A 19530-nucleotide genomic window follows, 5' to 3' on the forward strand; every position below is an offset into this window, starting at 1 on the left:
CTAAGGAACCGAAAGTGACTTCGGCTACTTCATATTTACATATACAGTCCCTATAATTTGAACTATTAAACTGATGTTATTAATTTTCATTTTGATTTTGGTTCACGGTGGCCATTTGAATTAGAATTAAGTCATTATGAAATCCAAAATTATTTTGTGAAATTGATATTAATTGACAACATCAAATTAGTTTTGTGATGAGATTAACTTTAGTGTAAACTATAATTGCATGTTTTTACGCTTACGAGTTTGTGAGAAATATTGGACATTGTTGGGAACATTCACGTGAAACTTAACACAATCTTTCAATCTAATTCTAAGAGCTTGTTTAGATTAGGTTAATGAGGTAAGGATTAATCAAATAACTTGTCTTGGTTAATTAACGTAGTGAATGGGATTTTCTAGAGTTTGTTAGTAATTCCAAGTACTAACTTAGATAGAGTGAATGTGACATCATTTTATAATTATTATAATATAACTAGATAGTAAAACATAAAACTAAAATCATTTTCTTAACTGAATTCATTTATAAGTTTTGCATGAGTTTAATTTGTGTTTTAATTGAACAAACAATCATGTTGGTGATTTGTATTACCATCATGTATTTAAGTGTAATGGATTAATTTTTGACCAAATATAATCTTGATAAACATTAAGCAAGTAAGGAAGGTGCAGAGTGCACACTTGTTTGAGTGTGTTCAAGATTCAAAGTAGATTGTCATTTAGGGGTGAAAACCCTAAACGAACGAGGGTTCGGGGTAAATGCCCTTGGAAGAGGAGTCCAATGGGAAGAGCCCCTGGCTGGAGTCGAGCTGCCTTGTGGAAAATTCAAATTTTGAATAATTGACCCGGTTTTTGACTCTGTCTAGACCCTTATAGAAAATCCAGTTTAGTGAGAATTTATGACTGTTGCACACTGCCTTGTGGCAGTTTGGACAGTTTAAGACATAAAACTATTTTGTGACAGTTATAAGACAAAGGTGGTTTATGACCAATTTTGGTCATCATTTTCTGATACACACAAAAATCATACCATCTAACATTCTCAGTTCTTGTCTCTCAAATTTGTGAGTCTTATCCAATTGATGATGTCGGGAGTACCACCGAAATACTTCAATTTGAAAGTGTTCATCATGATTCTCAAAATTCCAAGTGCTTTCTTACCCCAAAAAAATCTAACAAAACCTCCCATTCTGTTACGATACGTCTTGTGCAAAAAGACAATCATTTTACAATTAGTTGTGTGTTTTTGTTGACTGACCCTACTTGCTCTGTGATACATTCTAATTACAGTATTGTAGTGATCTTTGGAGTCATATTTTGTACCTCTTTATTTGTTGGGTTTGACATTCTAACATGTAAAAAGAACGGACACGTAACATGATTCTTTTGCAAGTTTTATGGTGCGAAGGTAGAGCAAAAAAGTTTGTTTTTTGTGTGTCTTTCTTTCCATATACCATAAATAATATCTAAACAAAAAACCCATAATTGTCACAATGATTGTGATTAACTTGATTTAAACATACAAATCGTAATGATCATAGTTATGGTGATTAACTCGGTTTTACATTTACGATTCATAATGTGTTTAATCCGTATTCAAACACAAAACATGGAACCAAAAATGTTTTTAATTTTTTTAAACAATAGTTTCATTTTTAGCATCACTATTTCGAACACCTTTATCTTTAACATCAACATTTCAACACTAACAATTTCAACATTGCAATTTTGGTGACAAATTTAAACAGAAACTCAATAATTTATTGTTTATTTCGAGTTAAGACATAATATCCATGTTCCAAAACAAAAAAAAAACATTTTTTACTACAGTGTAGTAAAGTGAAACTATCATAAAAATCAAAAGACCAATTATCCCACACCAACATGAAACATAGAACCAAAATTTTTTCCAACCATTGTCCAACCACTGATTGATTACTGAATAACCAAAAATGGATTTTGTTTTCTCCATGTGGAGATCTTACTCATTTATTTTCAAAATTATCAAATACCACTAATATTGAATGTTAAGACATTCATTGATTAACATTTCGATCTGTATCCCATTAATCAATGCTTCAAATATCGTTATGTTCACTCATATCAAAACCACACATTGCTTAACTCCCATTGTTTTACCTGCTTCCTCTGCTACTAACACCCTTTGATCAAATACCACCGTGTACTCCTTATTTCACTTTAAAAAATTTCATTTTGTACTGAATAATTTGTAAATCATATTCAAACAAAAAATTGGTCTTTTGGTTTTTTTGATTGAGCATATGCCATTTTTGAGGAAAGAAGTGATATATTTACCACACATTGCTCAAATCCGATTGTTTACCTGCTTCCTCTGTTGCTAACACCCTTCGATCAAATATCATCGTGTACTCCTTGTTCCACTTTAAAATTTTTCATTTTGTACCGAATAATTTGCAAATCATATTCAAACGAAAAATGGTCTTTTGGTTTTTTTGATTGAGCATATGACATTTTGAGGAAAGAAGTGATATATTTATTGCTTTGAATTATAAGATATGTTAAGTCATTTTAAGGAGCTTTTATATATATATATATATATATATATATATATATATATATGACAAAAAAAATCATCAAAAATCAAAATGTCTTACAAAATAAATTCAATGTAGGGATAACTTCATATATGCCCTAAATAAAGACCTAAATATCATATTTACCCTATCTAATATCAAAATATCAAACATACCCTAAATAAACACTCAAAATATCATATATGCCCTAAACTTTTTATTTTTAATTTTAAAACATTTTTATAATTTTTTTTGTAATTTATAATAGTTATAATTATAAAAAAAATCTAAAATGACCATAATACTCTTATTTCTATTTTGTATACCTTTCCTTCTATATTACATGTATAATTCCAATCGTGTTTTCACTACTGGTATGAACGCCACTTGGAAACTCAAATGACACAGACGTGTATGGAGGGCGACTCCGCCATTATCGTCATCGCCAACACTATCGTAGTCACCGTCATCGTCCGCCATTGAAATGAAAGCCGCCTGGAATGACACTACTTTTTGGTTGAGTATAGTTCAGAAGGTATGGTTCTTAAACTGTTTTTATGGGGTTTCCGAAATTAAGAAACCATGATTGAATTGGTATGTGTTCCTGCTTGGTTCTGTCGATTGGATTAAGAAATCAGGTTCTTGCCCCCCTTTTCTATTAATTGAATCAGTTTTTGTTGATCGTTGTGTAACATCCCACAATTATCGTTTTTTTTTCATTTTTAATCAAATAGAAATCATTGTTTTCAATTAAACCCAACTCATAAGAACCCAAGATCAAGTACAAATGTTCCAAAATCAATGTATCATAACATCTCCAAAACATATCACCAAAGGATGTGTACGATCACGCCTTTGCTTTTCCCCGATCATCTGAAGTACCTAAAACATAAAACTTAAACGGTAAGCAAAAGCTTAGTGAGTTCCCGCATAGGACCACACACAACCAATATAGATAACAACATGTATATATGAGCCTTCAACCCTGAATGGACCACCTCGCAGGGCTTAAAACCTATCTGGGCCGCTCTCCGGGCCTTCGGCCTGACTGGATCACCACGTAGGCCTTCAGTATATTCCGATTGCCCCGGGTATCTTGGCCTTCAACACAAAGCAGGACCGCCTCAACCCAAAAAACCATAACATGTCGACATATACAATAACAATTAATAACCAACAACACAGGTAATCATACAGATCTACCAATCTAAGGCATACTCAGTGAACACAGGTAATCATACAGATCTACCAATCTAACACATACTCAGCATAACATCAATCCAATATACCAGGATACGTAATCCATTGGGTCGGCATTGGTGCCTTCGACCCCAAAGTACAGCAAAGAAAACTCACCTCACAATTTGAAAAGATAGAAAAAAAAGAACGTTGCTCCAAATGCCAACTCTAAAGGTTACATATACAACAAACAATGAACTAGTCTCAAACTACTGCTCAAAATACCCAAAATACCCCTAGTTCAAACTTGGTCAAAATCCTGATCAAAGTCAAGGTCAAAAAGTCAAAGATTCCATATAGGATAAGTACACCCTGTGTACTCCTCTATGCCCAGCGTAGAGGGTGCCATTCCAAAACACGGGATCAATCCCTGGTACGCGCAACGTACCTCCATGTATGCCCAGCGTACCAGAGCTGAATCTCTAAATCACTATTAAGCTCTTATTTCGTTAAGCCAAAGCACCAAACTTCAGATCCAGGTAAAAAGGGACGTCTTAATGGATAAAGTCTCTTACTTTATCCATTTGCATGCATACAAGAGGTAAAAATTCAAACCCTTGGTCCAAAAGTTATCCAAAGTCCCAAAACTCTTGAATGGCTCAATGAGAGTGTCCAAGCTCTCATTTTTATAAATATATGAGCTCAAAACTATAGGAAACTACATTTCAAGGACCTGGAGTAGCTCATACTCCATTAGACCAAACTATGGGACCAAAAATGCATACAAACTCTAGAATAACAAGATCTAAGCAAATAACACATCAAGATCCAAGCTTTATACCTCCAAATGATGTTTGAGAGCAAGATACTTCTGGATCCAAGAAGACGATCTGGGAGATGGAGGCTGATGAGGGAAGGGACGATTTGGGAGATGGAGGCTGATGAGGGAAGAGGTCTTGAAGAGATAATGATGTTTAAATAAGGCTCAAACCATAAAAATTAGGGTTTGACCCCCAGCCACGTACGCCCAACTTACTAGATAAAAACGCGCGATCTCACTTAATGAGCCAAATGACCAATTTTGCAATTTAATTTCATTTTAAGGGTATAAACGATAAATACCTAGATCAAGATGCAACGCGTTGATTGTAGTCTAACATCAACCTTTTCTTACTGTAATCCATCTCATATATTGACTTCATATATCACTAAATTCCAATTTTCTTTTGCTCATTAACATCAAGATTTGTTACAAAATCATGAAAATTAAGACCCACGAGAATAAAATCATGGATCATGTGTGATATTAATGGAGAAATTATTTGAGTGACTTTCATCTAAAGCACATGATGGAATACCAATTACTTCATCTGAATTTATGGCATATTTGCAGGTTTTTATTGCACTTGAATCATTTATTGTGTTTATTATAAGTTGTGATTGCGTTTTTTTTATGCAACAATGATTCATCGACAGTTAGTCATCAAGAACTTACGCCTAGTTCCTTAGTTCTAGCAAAAAATAAAAAAAAGAAAGTAATGAGAGAATAGAAATAAAAAATAATTTGTCTTTTGTGTTCTTGAGTCGGAGAAAAGTGAAATGAAAATTAAACATTTTGTTATTTCTCTTAAAATCCTTCCAAATCAGAAGGAAAACGATCATTTCATTTTCCTTCAATTTCCTTCCTTTAATGAAAACTCGGAAATACTAATTTCTTTACTTTTTGTCACTTCCACCAATTTCCTTTCTTTTCTCTCGCTAAGTTGAACTCAGAAACGAGATGTTAGTAAAAATGTGTCTTGTTCCTGAAGACCAGTATATGAAGAATAGCATCCTCATGTTTAGCTTTAAAAATGTTGTTTATCTTTTCTTCTTGAATTTGAATATGAATGATCTTGTTAGGAACTTTGAGACCTAATTCCATGGTTGTATGTTGCATGGTGCTAGAATGTCAAAAGAAAAGAGTGAGGGTATTATTGTAATTTGTATGTATGAATTTTACATTTTAATGTTCTAAATTTTTTTAAGAAAAGTTGTTGACAAATATGATATTTTGGATATTTATTTAGGATAAATATGATATTTTAAGATTAAATAGGGTAAATATGATATTTAACTCTTTATTTAAGACAATATATGTAATTATCCCTTTTAAGTATTTTGCCAAATCCAACTGCAACATTGTTGTCCTATAAAAGAAGTAAAAGGGTTATCCAAGAAGTTATAAAAAAGATTAGGGTCTTAAATGTAATTTTGTTAATCATGACTTTGCCGTACATTAAAAAAAGTTAATCCACAGATTAACTAGTGGATTCCATCACATAAAAATGCTGACGAAATCATTGATTCTCCCACAACAAAACACTTCAACGCCTTTATCAGCGCGTGAACGACACGAACCAAGAAAACAACAACTTTGATACGAAGTTCATACACGCGCTCAGATGATGTTGCTGTATATCTAGCATCTATTAAAATTTAAAATTTATTTTAAAAACTTGGAAATTAATAAAAGATTCTTTTCAATAGGCAGAGAGAAAAAGTAGCCGATTGCGATTTGGCATCTCCACTATTCACATTTTGGCCACTAAATTTTTGGTAAATTCTTAATTACGACACTTTTGTTTTGTTCTTTCTGCTTTTGGTCCATTGTATGCTAAGAGTATCAAGATATGAGTTCTTTTTCACTTTTTTTTTTGGGGGAAAAGGAATTAGTGAAAATGCTCAAGTATTATTCAACAACGTTTTTTTTGAATTCGAAAAGTGTAATGATTGTTTATGTTTTTTTTTTGGGATAATGACTTAAAAGGGTAATATATTTTTCGTTTTGTACACATTTGGTCACTAAGTTTTTTTTTCGTCCACATTTACCCCTTCAACTTGTTAAACTGTATACATTCAGTCCTTATGACCGACTACTCCAGGTTACCCGGTAAAAATGACTTAATAGGGTAATATATTTCTCACTTTGTACACATTTAGTCCTTAATATTTTTGTACACATTTAGTCTTTTTTTTTTTTTTGCAAAATAAGTCATTTTTTTTGTACTCATTCAGTACTTATGAATGATTTTTTAGTTTTTTCTCACGAAATCTTACGTGGTAAATTCATTAATGAGGTGTATGGGGCTTTTGATGCTTATATCCATCGCGATCTCGACTACTTGGTTGCTTAGGTCATGTGTTCTGAACGTCATAACTTCTTCATATGATCTCGGATTTTAACGATTTTTATATCCATGCGTTCGTATTTAGTCTACTACAACTTTCATTTAGATTACTCCCATTAAAAAATAATATATTTTTACTTACAATTTTTATATCCATACGCGGTAGAGGATTTAGTATGGTTCCGGTGTTGCACCGACAACACCTGTTTTTTCTGTTCGCAGTGGAAAATTTTTCGCTTTTTTTTTACGTTTATACATATTTTCCATGTATCGGCAACACCTATTTCATCTCGGCAACACCTACTATGTATTACTGCGTCTTCGCCTGTCCATACGTTTTTTATCAATGCATGTATGTATGTTTTTTTTATAAAATCGTTAGTAAAAATATATTACATTTTAACGGAAGTAATCTTAATGAAAGTTGTAGTAGACTCAAAAAATGAACACGTGGATAAAGATCCTTAAAATCTGATATCGTATGAAAAAGTTACGATGTTCAAAATACAAGACCTAAGCCAAACCACAAGACTTACGCAACCAAGCAGTCGAGATCGCATTGGACATAAGCATCAACAACCCAAGCACCTCATCAATGATTGTCTCACGTAAGATGTCGTGAAAAAAACCTAAAGAAATCATTCATAAGTACTGAATGAGTACAAAAAAAGGACTTATTTTGAAACAAAAAAAATGTTAAGGACTAAATATGTACAAAAATATTAAGGACTAAATGTGTACAAAATGAAAAATATATTACCCTATCAAGTTATTTTTCCCGGCTAACCTGGAGTAACAGGTTATAAGGACTGAATGTGTACAGTTTAACAAGTTTAAATGGGTAAATGTGGACGAAAAAAAAACTCAGTGACCAAATATGTACAAATCAAATAATATGTTACCCTTTTAAGTCTCTTTCTTTTTTCAAAAAGTAGAACATGTTTAGAATAATTTATAAACATTGTATACAAATTATTAACTCGATTACAGTAGTTTTGGATGGTTTATGGAGAAACACACGTACGCTGTTTCAAGTAAGCAATGATGAGTTTTCATATACAATAAAAATCGAATTTCCTTTTTTTTTTCTTCATAATAATACATTGTATGTATAGAAGATTCTTATCTCACTCTATTTTTCACCACAAGTTCTTCTATTCCAAGGTAGCGTCTGACTTTCTTTAAATACACAAATGCCATCTTTTGTACCCCCACAATTTGTCAGTTGTTGGGAGCATTACATCAGCAAATAATATAGAATGTCATTTTTAGAAATCTTTATCATTGTTCTGATTGCTGCTGAATATAAAGAAAAGGGTTAAGACATTTTTTTTCCAAACTAATAGGTTGGACTAAGACAATTTTTTTTCCAAACTAATAGGTTGGATTACTGGCCTAGTTTATAACGTCGAATCCATAATTCAGTCTCATGTATTTCACACAAGGTGATTTTATTTATTATTATTATTATTTTGTACAAAAGGCTTTTTAAACTTTTATGTTTGCACCGTATAGACAGCGTGCAAACGTTTCCACTTATAGACCGTTTATTTTGTAGAAGACTGCAAATCTTTTACGTCTTTTTCTTAGAAGAAACATGGTCCAACCACTTCTCACATTTTAATTTTAATGTCGTTTCTAAGCTAAAAAACACGGTTGAAGGAAAAAACATTCCTAAATGAAGGAAAAAAAAACAAACTTAATTCTTCACATTTTAAAACAAAAAATGACAAAAAAGTTTAAGAGCTGTTTTAGTCATACTATGTTTAATTCTTAAAATTATACATTACTTTGTAGTTTGGGTTCTTCCAAAGTCTAGATAATATTATAAAAGACGTAATATTTTAACTACTTTTCATACTAAATCAAGAAAAAATTACAATCGTTATAAACATAGAAAAAAAACTTTTAAAAAATGTTTTCTGTATAAAAATTTTGTAAGAAACACTTTTATAACTTTTATATATATATATATATATATATATATATATATATATATATATATATATATATATATATATATATATATATATATATAACCCTTTTATAAAGAAACATTACCATTACATGAATTATATTTTAGTATTGTATAAAATTTTATAAGCAATATGTTTGTATGAATTATATTCCACCATTCCATTTCTTCTACATATGTGGTCCATATATTGTAGACATTTATCTCTTAAAAAACAAACAACACTTTAATTGATGTGACAAATAAACCGATAAAAAGGTTTGGTTATCACGTTGTGTTATCAGTAATATAATCTAAGGAAAGTATCATTTTAATAACAATTTTCAAACGTCGTTTACAAGCTTAATTGCTGAAAATGCATGTTCTACGGTGGATAATTCAATATGTAAAAACTTTGCTATTTTTTTTAAAAAGATATACCATTGGATATAATGTATACTTTCATCCTTTCTAAGTTTTCAATTCCACTATAATTATTAAATTTTGAATTTCCTTGTACATCCACAATATAATTATGAAGATTTTCTCTAAGTTCTCAAGGTTATGTCTCGAGAGCTATTTAGGATAAGCTTTAGTTGTTTTGTGTAGTTTGTTCACTTTAAATGCTTCAAAACACTATACTTGGACACAAAATATATCAGTAGTATTTAGTAAGAGCAATGACGTGTTACTTCACTATAATGATTGTTGAGCTCTTAAAGTTGAATATTGATGATCATATAAAACACATCAATTTGTAGTGATGCAATAAGTTAATATGTAAGTTAGATAAAATAACTTGCAACTACCAACCCATCCTTTTAGATCTGAGCTTTCTTTTAATATAAAAACAGGTGTTTGGTTTTTTACCAAACAAAATATGATGCAAAGCATAACAAAGACTTAGCATAGTCCTTCCTGAATAAATGAGACAATGATAAAAGGAGATAAATAAACTAAACTTCAAACAATCATAACTTTTGATATGTAAGAGTTTCGAAGCCTATCTTATATTGATGGAAAGTTTTCAACATGTCAGAATTCTAGAAAAGTTTTTTGAAAATAAGATGGATCCATGGACACATCTAATGTCCAAGTAAATTCGCCCCTGCTGGTTTGGTTCCATCCAACCTATGTTAAATAAATTCGACGTTTTTCCATGTCTTAGATATATATATATATATATATATATATATATATATATATATATATATATATATATATATATATATATATAAGGTTAATATATTTCTTATATTTATTGTGTGCTAGAATGCACCGATAAAAATTTAGTAAAACTAAATAATTATTTAATTAAATAAAGAGAGATATTAAATGATTTCCATAATTGTATGTATATTAAATGATATCTATAATTACAATTCTTTTTTATGGAAACTAATTAAATTCGTCATTAATGTCAGCAATAACATTCTTTCAGAATGAATTCATATTTAAGTTTTTATGTATGGATTCATGTTTTGTTTCAGGACACTCACTTAAAATACAATAAAGTTGCATGAAATATGAAGAACGAGAGTGTATTATAGTAGAATACACTCTCATTCTGCTAGAATACAATCTCATTCTTCTTGATACGAATCCTTCTGAAAGAATATTATATATATATATATATATATATATATATATATATATATATATATATATATATATATATATATATATATATATAAGGTTGTAAAAAACGTTCGACGTTAGCTAGTCGATGGACTAAGGTTAAAGGATTAATCGGCTAGACAAGAATTAATCGGGGATCCTAAATTGCTAATTCATTGAATTTTAAAAAATTAAATATGATTAACAGGGGCGGACGCATGATTTCACGGTAGGGGGTGTCACGGAAAAATTAAATATCATAACACAATATGTTAATATGATTAATACAACACTAATATTTCCTCATATAGTTTCTATTGAGATAGAACTCCTTCAAAGTGTTAAAATTTCATCGTTTGGTACTGCTTCGCTCATTTTGTAGATATAGATTAATCACTAGGCATCTTCTAGTCGGTTAGATAACACTGAAGGACTAATTGGGACCTAATCAGGATCTTTACAACACTTATATATATATATATATATATATATATATATATATATATATATATATATATATATATATAAGATGGTGGGATGTCAAGTCCATCAAGCAAATTACACCATTTGTTTGCAAATAAAACGTAATATAATGGTAAAAAGGGGTATCGATCCTCGGGGAAATGGTTATATTCAATCACCAATGCAATCCAATAAAACTAATGTAAATAAACTAACTAACTACAATTAAACTAAAAGGGGGGTGTTGTGATTGCTTGAAAACTAAAAGACTTGAATAACTAAAAAGCTTGCAATTTAGCAAGATGATGAGATGCTCAAATATTGGAGAGAATTGGTTAACCAAGGCAATTCAACACAATGAACATTTGTGTGTTTATCATTAGGATTCAATATGCAACTTATCATTCATCCCAAATTGGTTATAGCAATCATGAAGCATGATATGTCAAGATTCCTCATAGGTAGTATGGAGGTTGGGGAAGCCCACAACACACCTTCTTAATCAAAATCAAGGATCTAATTGAAGCAATTGAACCCAAGAAGTTGATTAGCCTTAAGAATGAAGGAATCCCCAATTCCTAGAGGATGTCAATGCTTACACATCCATAGAGGAGTCATGATTCATAAGCTAGAGATGATTTCTACCATCATAAAGCCCTTGTTCTAAGTAAATTCAATGATTCAATGCTAAACCAAAGAAATAAACCAACAATTGCTCATTCAAGTACCAAACTCATGATCAAAGTATTAAACAAGCATAAGAAATATGAACTAGAATAATAAACATAAGATAAATGACAATTAAGCATGAATCCTTCAAAAACCCACAAACATCCAAGGATTTTAGCTAAAGTTAACCAAAATAGAGAAATTAGCCACTCATGGCAACAAAATAACAATCCCAAAAGTGTTTTGCATCAAAAATCTACCAATTAATTAGAAAGATGAGAAGAATGAGTATCCAAGCTCCCAAAATCGCCTCCCCAGGTCTCTAATGGTGGAAAATCGAAGTATGCTGAAAAGATCCAACCCCCAAGGTAAATGGTAAACAAATGACCAAAACGCCCAAAAATGTGCAGTTGCACGGGTACCCACGCGACTAAGATTCCACCCTCGCAAGTGTTGCTGGAATGTTATTGGTCCATTCTTCTCCACTACCCATTCCACTACCCAAGATTCCCTTGGTCCCCTCCATGACTTACTTGATTTGAATTTGGCCAATCACCTTCAAACTTTAAAAATGGATAGTCCATGCCCAAAATAAGAATCCATGACCCATCTTCAAAAGTCCACTTCATCCAAATCTTCAACTTTTTAAGTCCAAATCTCCTTTGATGGATCCGTAAAGCCCAATAATGCATCGAGAAGCCCACTAAGCCCAACTCCAGTCAAACCGCAACCGCAATGAGCTTCAAAACCCTACAAAATATCTCATGCAAAATAGAAAGTACCCGACATGATCCATGAAAAAGAAAATAAAGAATATACAATGTAATACTAATAAAAAGAGCTAAAAATACTAAAATAAATTAATAAAAATAAGGAAATAAAATAAGCTATCAAAAGATTTAACATAGAACCAAATTGTACGACTTAACCATATAACCACATGAAAATGACTCTTATTTATTTATTAACATATGTCATTTTGATGTTCATGAACACAAACATACATGAACATACGTTCGTATATGTCATTTTTCATGTGAGTATGTGGTTAGATGATATAAGTTGGTCCTGTGCTGAATCTATATATATATATATATATATATATATATATATATATATATATATATATATATATATATATATATATATATATGAAGATTCAACATAGAACCAAATTGTACGACTTAACCATATAACCACATGAAAATGTCTCTTATTTATTTATTAACATATGTCATATTGATGTTCATGAATACGAACATACATGAACATACGTTCATATATGTCATTTTTCATGTGATTATGTGGTTATATGATATAATTTGGTCATGTGCTGAATATATATATATATATATATATATATATATATATATATATATATATATATATATATATATATATATATATATATAGGGAAGGGTTATTTGGAAAACAAAAAAACTCTAAAAATCATAAAAATGCATAAAAAAAAATACCTAGAGATCACAAAACTTTTTTTTGACTTTATTTATGAAAAAATCGCAGGTTTTTAAAGAAATTCGCTGAAAAAAAATTTGAAATTTTTTTTTTTTATAAAAAAAAAAAATTGATTTTTTATTTTTTTTTTCAGCGAATTTTAATAAAAAGCTGCGATTTTTTATAAAAAAAATTCAAAAAAAAGTTTTGTGATCTCTAAATATTTTTTTATGCATTTTTATGATTTTTAGGGTTTTTTGTTTTCCATAGATACTAAACTATATATATATATATATATATATATATATATATATATATATATATATATATATATATATATATATAGCTGAAGATGCTTAGCAATTAAGAAAGATTATTCAATTAGTTCTAAAAAAACGAGGTTTTTGACTTCAGTCCTATTCAAGCATATATTCGAAGGAATAAAAGTTCCAATAAGTTTCATCAAGTGATGTAAATTGTTAAGTTCTGCAAGATATAATGCACAAACGGTAATAAATGAAACCATAGTGGCCAAATCAGAAATTGTGGAAAGTTAAGTGACAATCCATTAGTTTGCCTCTAGTGGTTCCTAATTGCGCTTACATCACAAACAAACCCACACTAAAAAAATGAAGAAAACACCATTATTTAATCTATCTTACATCAGCCATCCTTAGTTCTGTACTTGTATTCTCCCTGAATCATCACAGTTCCATCTTAAAGATTGAATCTTTCCTTCTCTTCCCAAAGGATCTTGATCAGCTGTGCGATTCCCCAGGGAGGTTATGGTGGGGCTTCTGAGATTGCAAGGAGAATCTTGAACAAACAACAAAGCAGCAGACCTGGAAAAAGGTTTCAAGAACATTGGAGTTAAAGGAACACAAAGATGATTACAAGGTAGAATATAAAGATGATTTCTATGTGTGTCTCTTCATTTGAAGCAAGAAAACAGTTTCCTTTTTTTTTTCTGACCAGATTCATCTATTTGGTCTTTTGTTCTATGTTGCCCATAAGATTTTATCAAATTTATTTTAATATTATTCTCGATTCTGTTTATTTAAGGAAAGGAGTTCCTCCCTAGATAAAAATGTGTCGCCTTTATTTGATTAACCGACAAACCTTGAGAAAATCTGTAAGATTTTTTTTTTTTTTTTTTTAAATTTTAATCATAGCATTTCCTCTGTAATATGGAGATTTGTAGGAATTTTGATGGATTATCTGCACTGATGATCTTTTTTTTTATATGTTTGATATATTATATAAGTCAAGATAGCAATTTTGCAGAAGATTTTGATATTTTTCAAGTGTTTTTAACTTTTTATCATGATGTATGGGGTATTCTTAACTGGGATTTGATCATTGATTGGTCTTTTTGCATCTGATGATGATTTATCTTACATGTTTGACCAATTACTCAAGTTAAAATAGCAAATATATACAAAATCTTTTGATTTAGTACTGGTTTTAGCATGTTATTTTGGAATGTTATTGGAATTATATGTGGTATTTTCAACTTGGTGTTTCTTCAATTATTGATGATTACTTTACATGTTTGACCGGTTAGAAAGTCAAAATACCAAAATTTTCACAATATTTTGATATTCCTAGTGTTTTCTTATCATTTACATGGGTAATCTCATATGGGATTTCTTCATCGATTGATCTTTTCGCCTCTGCTGATTGTCATTCGCCATGTTTGACCAGTCAAACAAGTCAAATTAGCAAATTGTTAGATTATAATTTGATTTTTCATCATGTCATTTCACCTCAAATTTGGAGAAGTAAAGAATTTTATCGACTTTTCTTAACTGGGGTTTCTTCATTGATTGATCTTTTTCTGTTTTTCATCTTTTGATGATTTTTTTTACATGTTTGACTAATTAGTCAAAATACCAATTTTTATTTATTTTCTTGATTTCTCAATAGTATGTGCAAACTTACAGAATGTTACTCCTCACTTTTGACAGATAATAGTTTGAAGGGTTATGAACAATAAATCTTGACTCATAGAAGCTGTGTAAATTTGATCAAAACTGCCAATGGATAATAATGTCTTCACATTCGAAAATCCATCCAATTCCCTAATGGATTTTGATTACATGGATGAACTCTTGTTAGACGGATGTTGGTTACAAGCAACTGATGGATCTGAAATCACGAACAACAATCCTTCTCCTTCCAATTCCATCTTCGATCCTTCATTTCAATGGCCTAATTTGGAATCCAACATTGGGAAGCCGGTGTCAAAAGACCTTTTCGCCCCTGAAAGAAATTCGTCGAAATCCCATGTCAAAAATCTCATTGGTTTCCCTAATGATGAATCTGAAAATAATTCTGAATCGAGCAAACGATGGTGGATTGCACCTACTGCAAGTTCTGGCCCTTCATTATCTGTAATGGAAAGATTGATTTATGCCATCGACAACATAAAACATTACACAGTAGACAAGAATGTTCTTATTCAAGTATGGCTACCAGAAATTAAAGATGGCAAGAAAGTCTTAAGTACAAGTCAACAACTTTTCTCACTTGAATTGAATTGCCCTCGGCTTTCTAATTATAGAAGCATATCAGAAGGTTATACTTTTCCAGCTGAGGGTAATGCTAAGGGTAGTGTTGGATTGCCTGGAAGGGTATTTATGGGAAAAGTTCCTGAATGGACTCCTGATGTTCGGTTATTCAAGATAGAAGAGTATCCAAGAGTTTCTCATGCACAACAACAAGATGTTCGTGGGAGTGTTGCAGTTCCCGTTTTTGATCAAGATGTTAAAGATTGCATTGGTGTTGTTGAGGTTATCATGACTACTCAAAAGAGTATTTACGCTCTAGAGATTCAAAGTGTTTGTAAGGCTCTCGAGGTATGTTTTTCTAGTTTTTCAAGATTATATTGTAAGTTGAATCTACTAAAAAAGGCAAATTACTAAAAAACCATTCTTTTCTGTACAATTTTGCCTTTTAACCGCTTATACTTTTTTTTTCTATCGCTCATACCATAAAAGTTTGTGACATTTTTCCGATTTAACCATTTTGACCTCATATAACATGTCAAAATTGTTACTTTGGAAAATTAGCGATGAAACCCAATATAACAATGTAACCATGAAGTGAAATCTATATAACATGTCAAAATAGTTAATTTGGAAAATTTTTTGAAATTTTCATGGTTTGACTAAAAAATAACGTGTAGTGGTCCCTAAACTATCCAAAATATAATGGTTTTTCTGTATTATGCCCTACAATACCTTTAAAATCTTGATGGTAGTTATTGGTTGTGATCTTTGGAATCTGAAAGAACTTTATGATTCTGATAGGCCGTTGACCTCAGGAGTTCTGAAGATTCAAACACACAGAGAATAAACGTAAGTAGAAGCCTAGTTTTAACAAAAAACTGAATTTTTTTTTCAAGAAATTATTGTTAAGCTTCTTGATTCTGTACAGGTAAGCAACGGCTTCTATCATCCTGCCTTACCGGAGATTCTTGAAACCCTGAAATCTGCATGCAAGATGCATAATCTACCGCTAGCTCAGACATGGACTCCATGCATCCAACAAGGCGGCAAAAGTGGCTGCCGCCACTCAAATGAAAACCTTGTCTACTGTCTTTCCACTGTAGATATTGCTTCATACGTATCCGATCCTTACTTCAAAGATTTCCAAGAAGCTTGTTCTGCGCATCATTTATTTAAAGGTCAAGGTGTAGTAGGTCGAGCTTTCACAACCAATGAGCCATGTTACTCACCTGATGTGACATCATACACGAAAACCCAATACCCACTTGCTCATCATGCTAGTTACTTTGACTTGCATGCTGCTGTGGCTATACGTCTTAGAACAACTTATGCTGATACAGTTGACTTTGTGTTGGAGTTTTTCTTGCCTGTTGAATGCAAGAATCAAGAAGATCAAAAGGGTGTGGTTAATTCTTTGTTGAATATCATACAAAAGATTTGTCGAAACCTAAGGTTCGTTACAGAAAAGGAGTTGCAGGAAGAGGCTGTTAATGAAGGGTTACTTGTTGTTTCTGATATAGAACATGTTCCCAAAATTCAAGAAACAACAGAACCTGGTCCTGACCCTGGTCCAGGTTCAGGCACGGAGAAAAGAAGGGCTGGTGTCAAGATGGAGAAAAGTATCACTTTAGAAATGCTAAGGCAACACTTTGCTGGCAGCCTGAAAGATGCTGCCAAAAATATTGGTGGTAAGTTCAAAATAGTACATTTTTGTACTATTCTTTTTATCATTTTTGTGAGAGAGATGATTTGAATATTTTGTTTATTTTGGATCTTGATTTGAGTTGTTGTAATTTCAGTTTGTCCAACGACTCTGAAACGGATATGTAGGCAACACGGGATACAACGGTGGCCGTCACGGAAGATCAAGAAAGTTGGACACTCTTTAAGAAAGATCCAACTTGTGATGGATTCGGTTCATGGTGGATCCGGATCGTTTCAAATCGAGTCCTTCTATTCAAACTTTCCTAAACTCGCATCTCAGGACCCGTCAACAACGACTCAGCTCCCGTTTGCGGCTACAAAAACTGAAACTTTCGACTCAAAGGGGGGCAACACCGTCATTTCATGCAGTCAGAGTTCGAGTTCTAGTCATTCTTTGTCCGGTGGGACCCACCAGGCCCCACCGGTCAAAGAAGACACCGGTGATCAAGAACAAGATCAAGATCGATATCAAGATCAAGATCAAGAACAAGAACGGAAGCTCTTTCTAGGATCACTCAATGATCCTCCAAAATGTCAAAACCGGCCTCCGAAACCTTACATTAAACGGGAAGGGGGTCTTTGGAGGGTAAAAGTGACTTTTGGCGAAGAAAAGATACGTTTTCGGCTGCAAAAGGATTGGGGTTATAATGAGTTGCTGCAAGAAATCGCAAAGAGGTATAGCTTGAATGATATAGGTGGGTATCAACTGAGATACCTTGATGATGATTCTGAATGGGTATTACTAACTTGTGATGCTGATGTAGAGGAGTGTATTGATGTTTATCGATCTTTTAAGAGTGGAACCATTAGGCTTGCTCTTCGTGAACCTCAAATTCGTGTTGGTAGTAGTTTAGGTAGTAACACACCCTTGTAAAAGGGAGACCCTGGTCTAGCGTTTCAAGGGTTTGGTCAGTAAGTTTGGTTCACAATCCGTGTATGGGTGCAACTCAAGTGCATCAAGGCTCACGGGTTTTCTGGAGATGGAGCTTGGAAGTCTTGGTATGCAGTTTCCAGGTGGTTGTTTCTGTAGTGTGGGTACAGGATTTCTGACTAAGGACTTTGATGCGTTGTTGGGTTGTATAGTATGCATTTTGGGGTTGTACTGTATGCCTTGATGGGTTGTATTGTATGCATTATTGGTTGTACCGTATGGCGTCGACATTGTCAGTCGAAAACAGTTGTGAGTTTGGGAGAAATGCAGGTTGTTGCTGGAGCTGATGCTGTTATTTTTGGATACAGCAAAGTCATAATTAGGAGCTTTGTATGATATATGAAGTATTTGGTAGATTTGCTATATAGAGGGGAAGGAAATGTATAACATGTATTGTATGAGGGATAAGTTATTATTGCATTTTGTAGTACTGATATAAGATACTATTGTGTAAGTTATTATTGCATGCTGTTTTTGTTGAAATATTGTGATGTAAAATTTTGTTTTCGTCTGATACCTTATCGCCTTATGACCTTTAGTACGAATCGGTATATGGCTATGATTTTAGGAACCTCTTGAACGGCTGTCTCACCTTTCTCTCCTTTTCAGACATGTCCGTGTTTCTGTTGGCGGAATATTAGGGTGATGGTGAAAACCGGATTCCTAATGGAGCGTGTAAGGTCACTTTCCGAATTAATATTTCCACCCTATGTCTGGGTTACAAGAAATCCAGTCTATGATAATCCAAAAGGACATTTGTGTATCTAGACACAAAAACACAAACCAAATCGCCAGAGAGTTCTAAGTTTCGTTTTGAAGAAGAAGAGCAAAAAAGAGTTATCTACGGCTCAAAAGAGAAGTTGTATAAATGAGAAGCCGTATATATACCTGACAGATTAGAGTTTTTTCTTCTAAATTAGTTAGGAGAATCTCGAGTTTAATGGTTTAATCAATGTTTTCCAAAACTGACAGGATTTGTCAATCTTACCATAATCACCCACTAAAATTCGGTTTTTCTATAATGAAACTAATTCAAATTTCCAAAGACCTTTTGGGGCGTTTCCCCTTGGACCCTACTAAGGGCGCTACCCGTAGGACCCTACAGGGGGGCGCAACCCCCTTAACCCCCGCCATTCTGTCGTACCGGCTTATAATTGATCTTATACATGCATGCACTCAACATTCACCGAACATATAATATAAAATACAAATAAGCCCCTTAGCTCTGGTGACACTAAAATCACCAACCATCCTCCCCCATTTTAGTGTAACCCATGAACTAACATAAAATTATCTAAACAAACCAAACCAATACATAAAT

General features: G+C 32.2%; 1 protein-coding gene across 1 annotated transcript; it reads left to right on the forward strand.

The window, feature by feature from the left end:
* The first annotated feature begins 13674 nt into the window (after positions 1-13674).
* LOC145129334 (protein NLP5-like) lies at positions 13675-18675 on the forward strand. Its single transcript, XM_079064033.1, has 5 exons — positions 13675-13961; positions 15032-15922; positions 16376-16423; positions 16503-17262; positions 17374-18675. The coding sequence occupies exons 2-5, from the start codon at positions 15104-15106 to the stop codon at positions 18150-18152; spliced, it is 2406 nt and encodes an 801-aa protein (XP_078920159.1). The 5' UTR covers positions 13675-13961; positions 15032-15103; the 3' UTR covers positions 18153-18675.
* Positions 18676-19530: the final 855 nt, after the last annotated feature.

This window comes from Lactuca virosa, chromosome 8 (genome assembly GCF_052849685.1).
Source record: "Lactuca virosa cultivar CGN04683 chromosome 8, Lactuca_virosa_CGN04683_v6, whole genome shotgun sequence".
Lineage (NCBI taxonomy): Eukaryota > Viridiplantae > Streptophyta > Magnoliopsida > Asterales > Asteraceae > Lactuca > Lactuca virosa.

Coding starts and splice junctions, on each gene's coding strand:
- LOC145129334 (XM_079064033.1), top strand. CDS start 15,104: ATGGATAATAATGTCTTCACATTCGAAAATCCATCCAATTCCCTAATG. Junction 15,923..16,375: donor GTGTTTGTAAGGCTCTCGAG/GTATGTTTTTCT, acceptor TGATTCTGATAG/GCCGTTGACCTCAGGAGTTC. Junction 17,263..17,373: donor TGCTGCCAAAAATATTGGTG/GTAAGTTCAAAA, acceptor TTGTAATTTCAG/TTTGTCCAACGACTCTGAAA.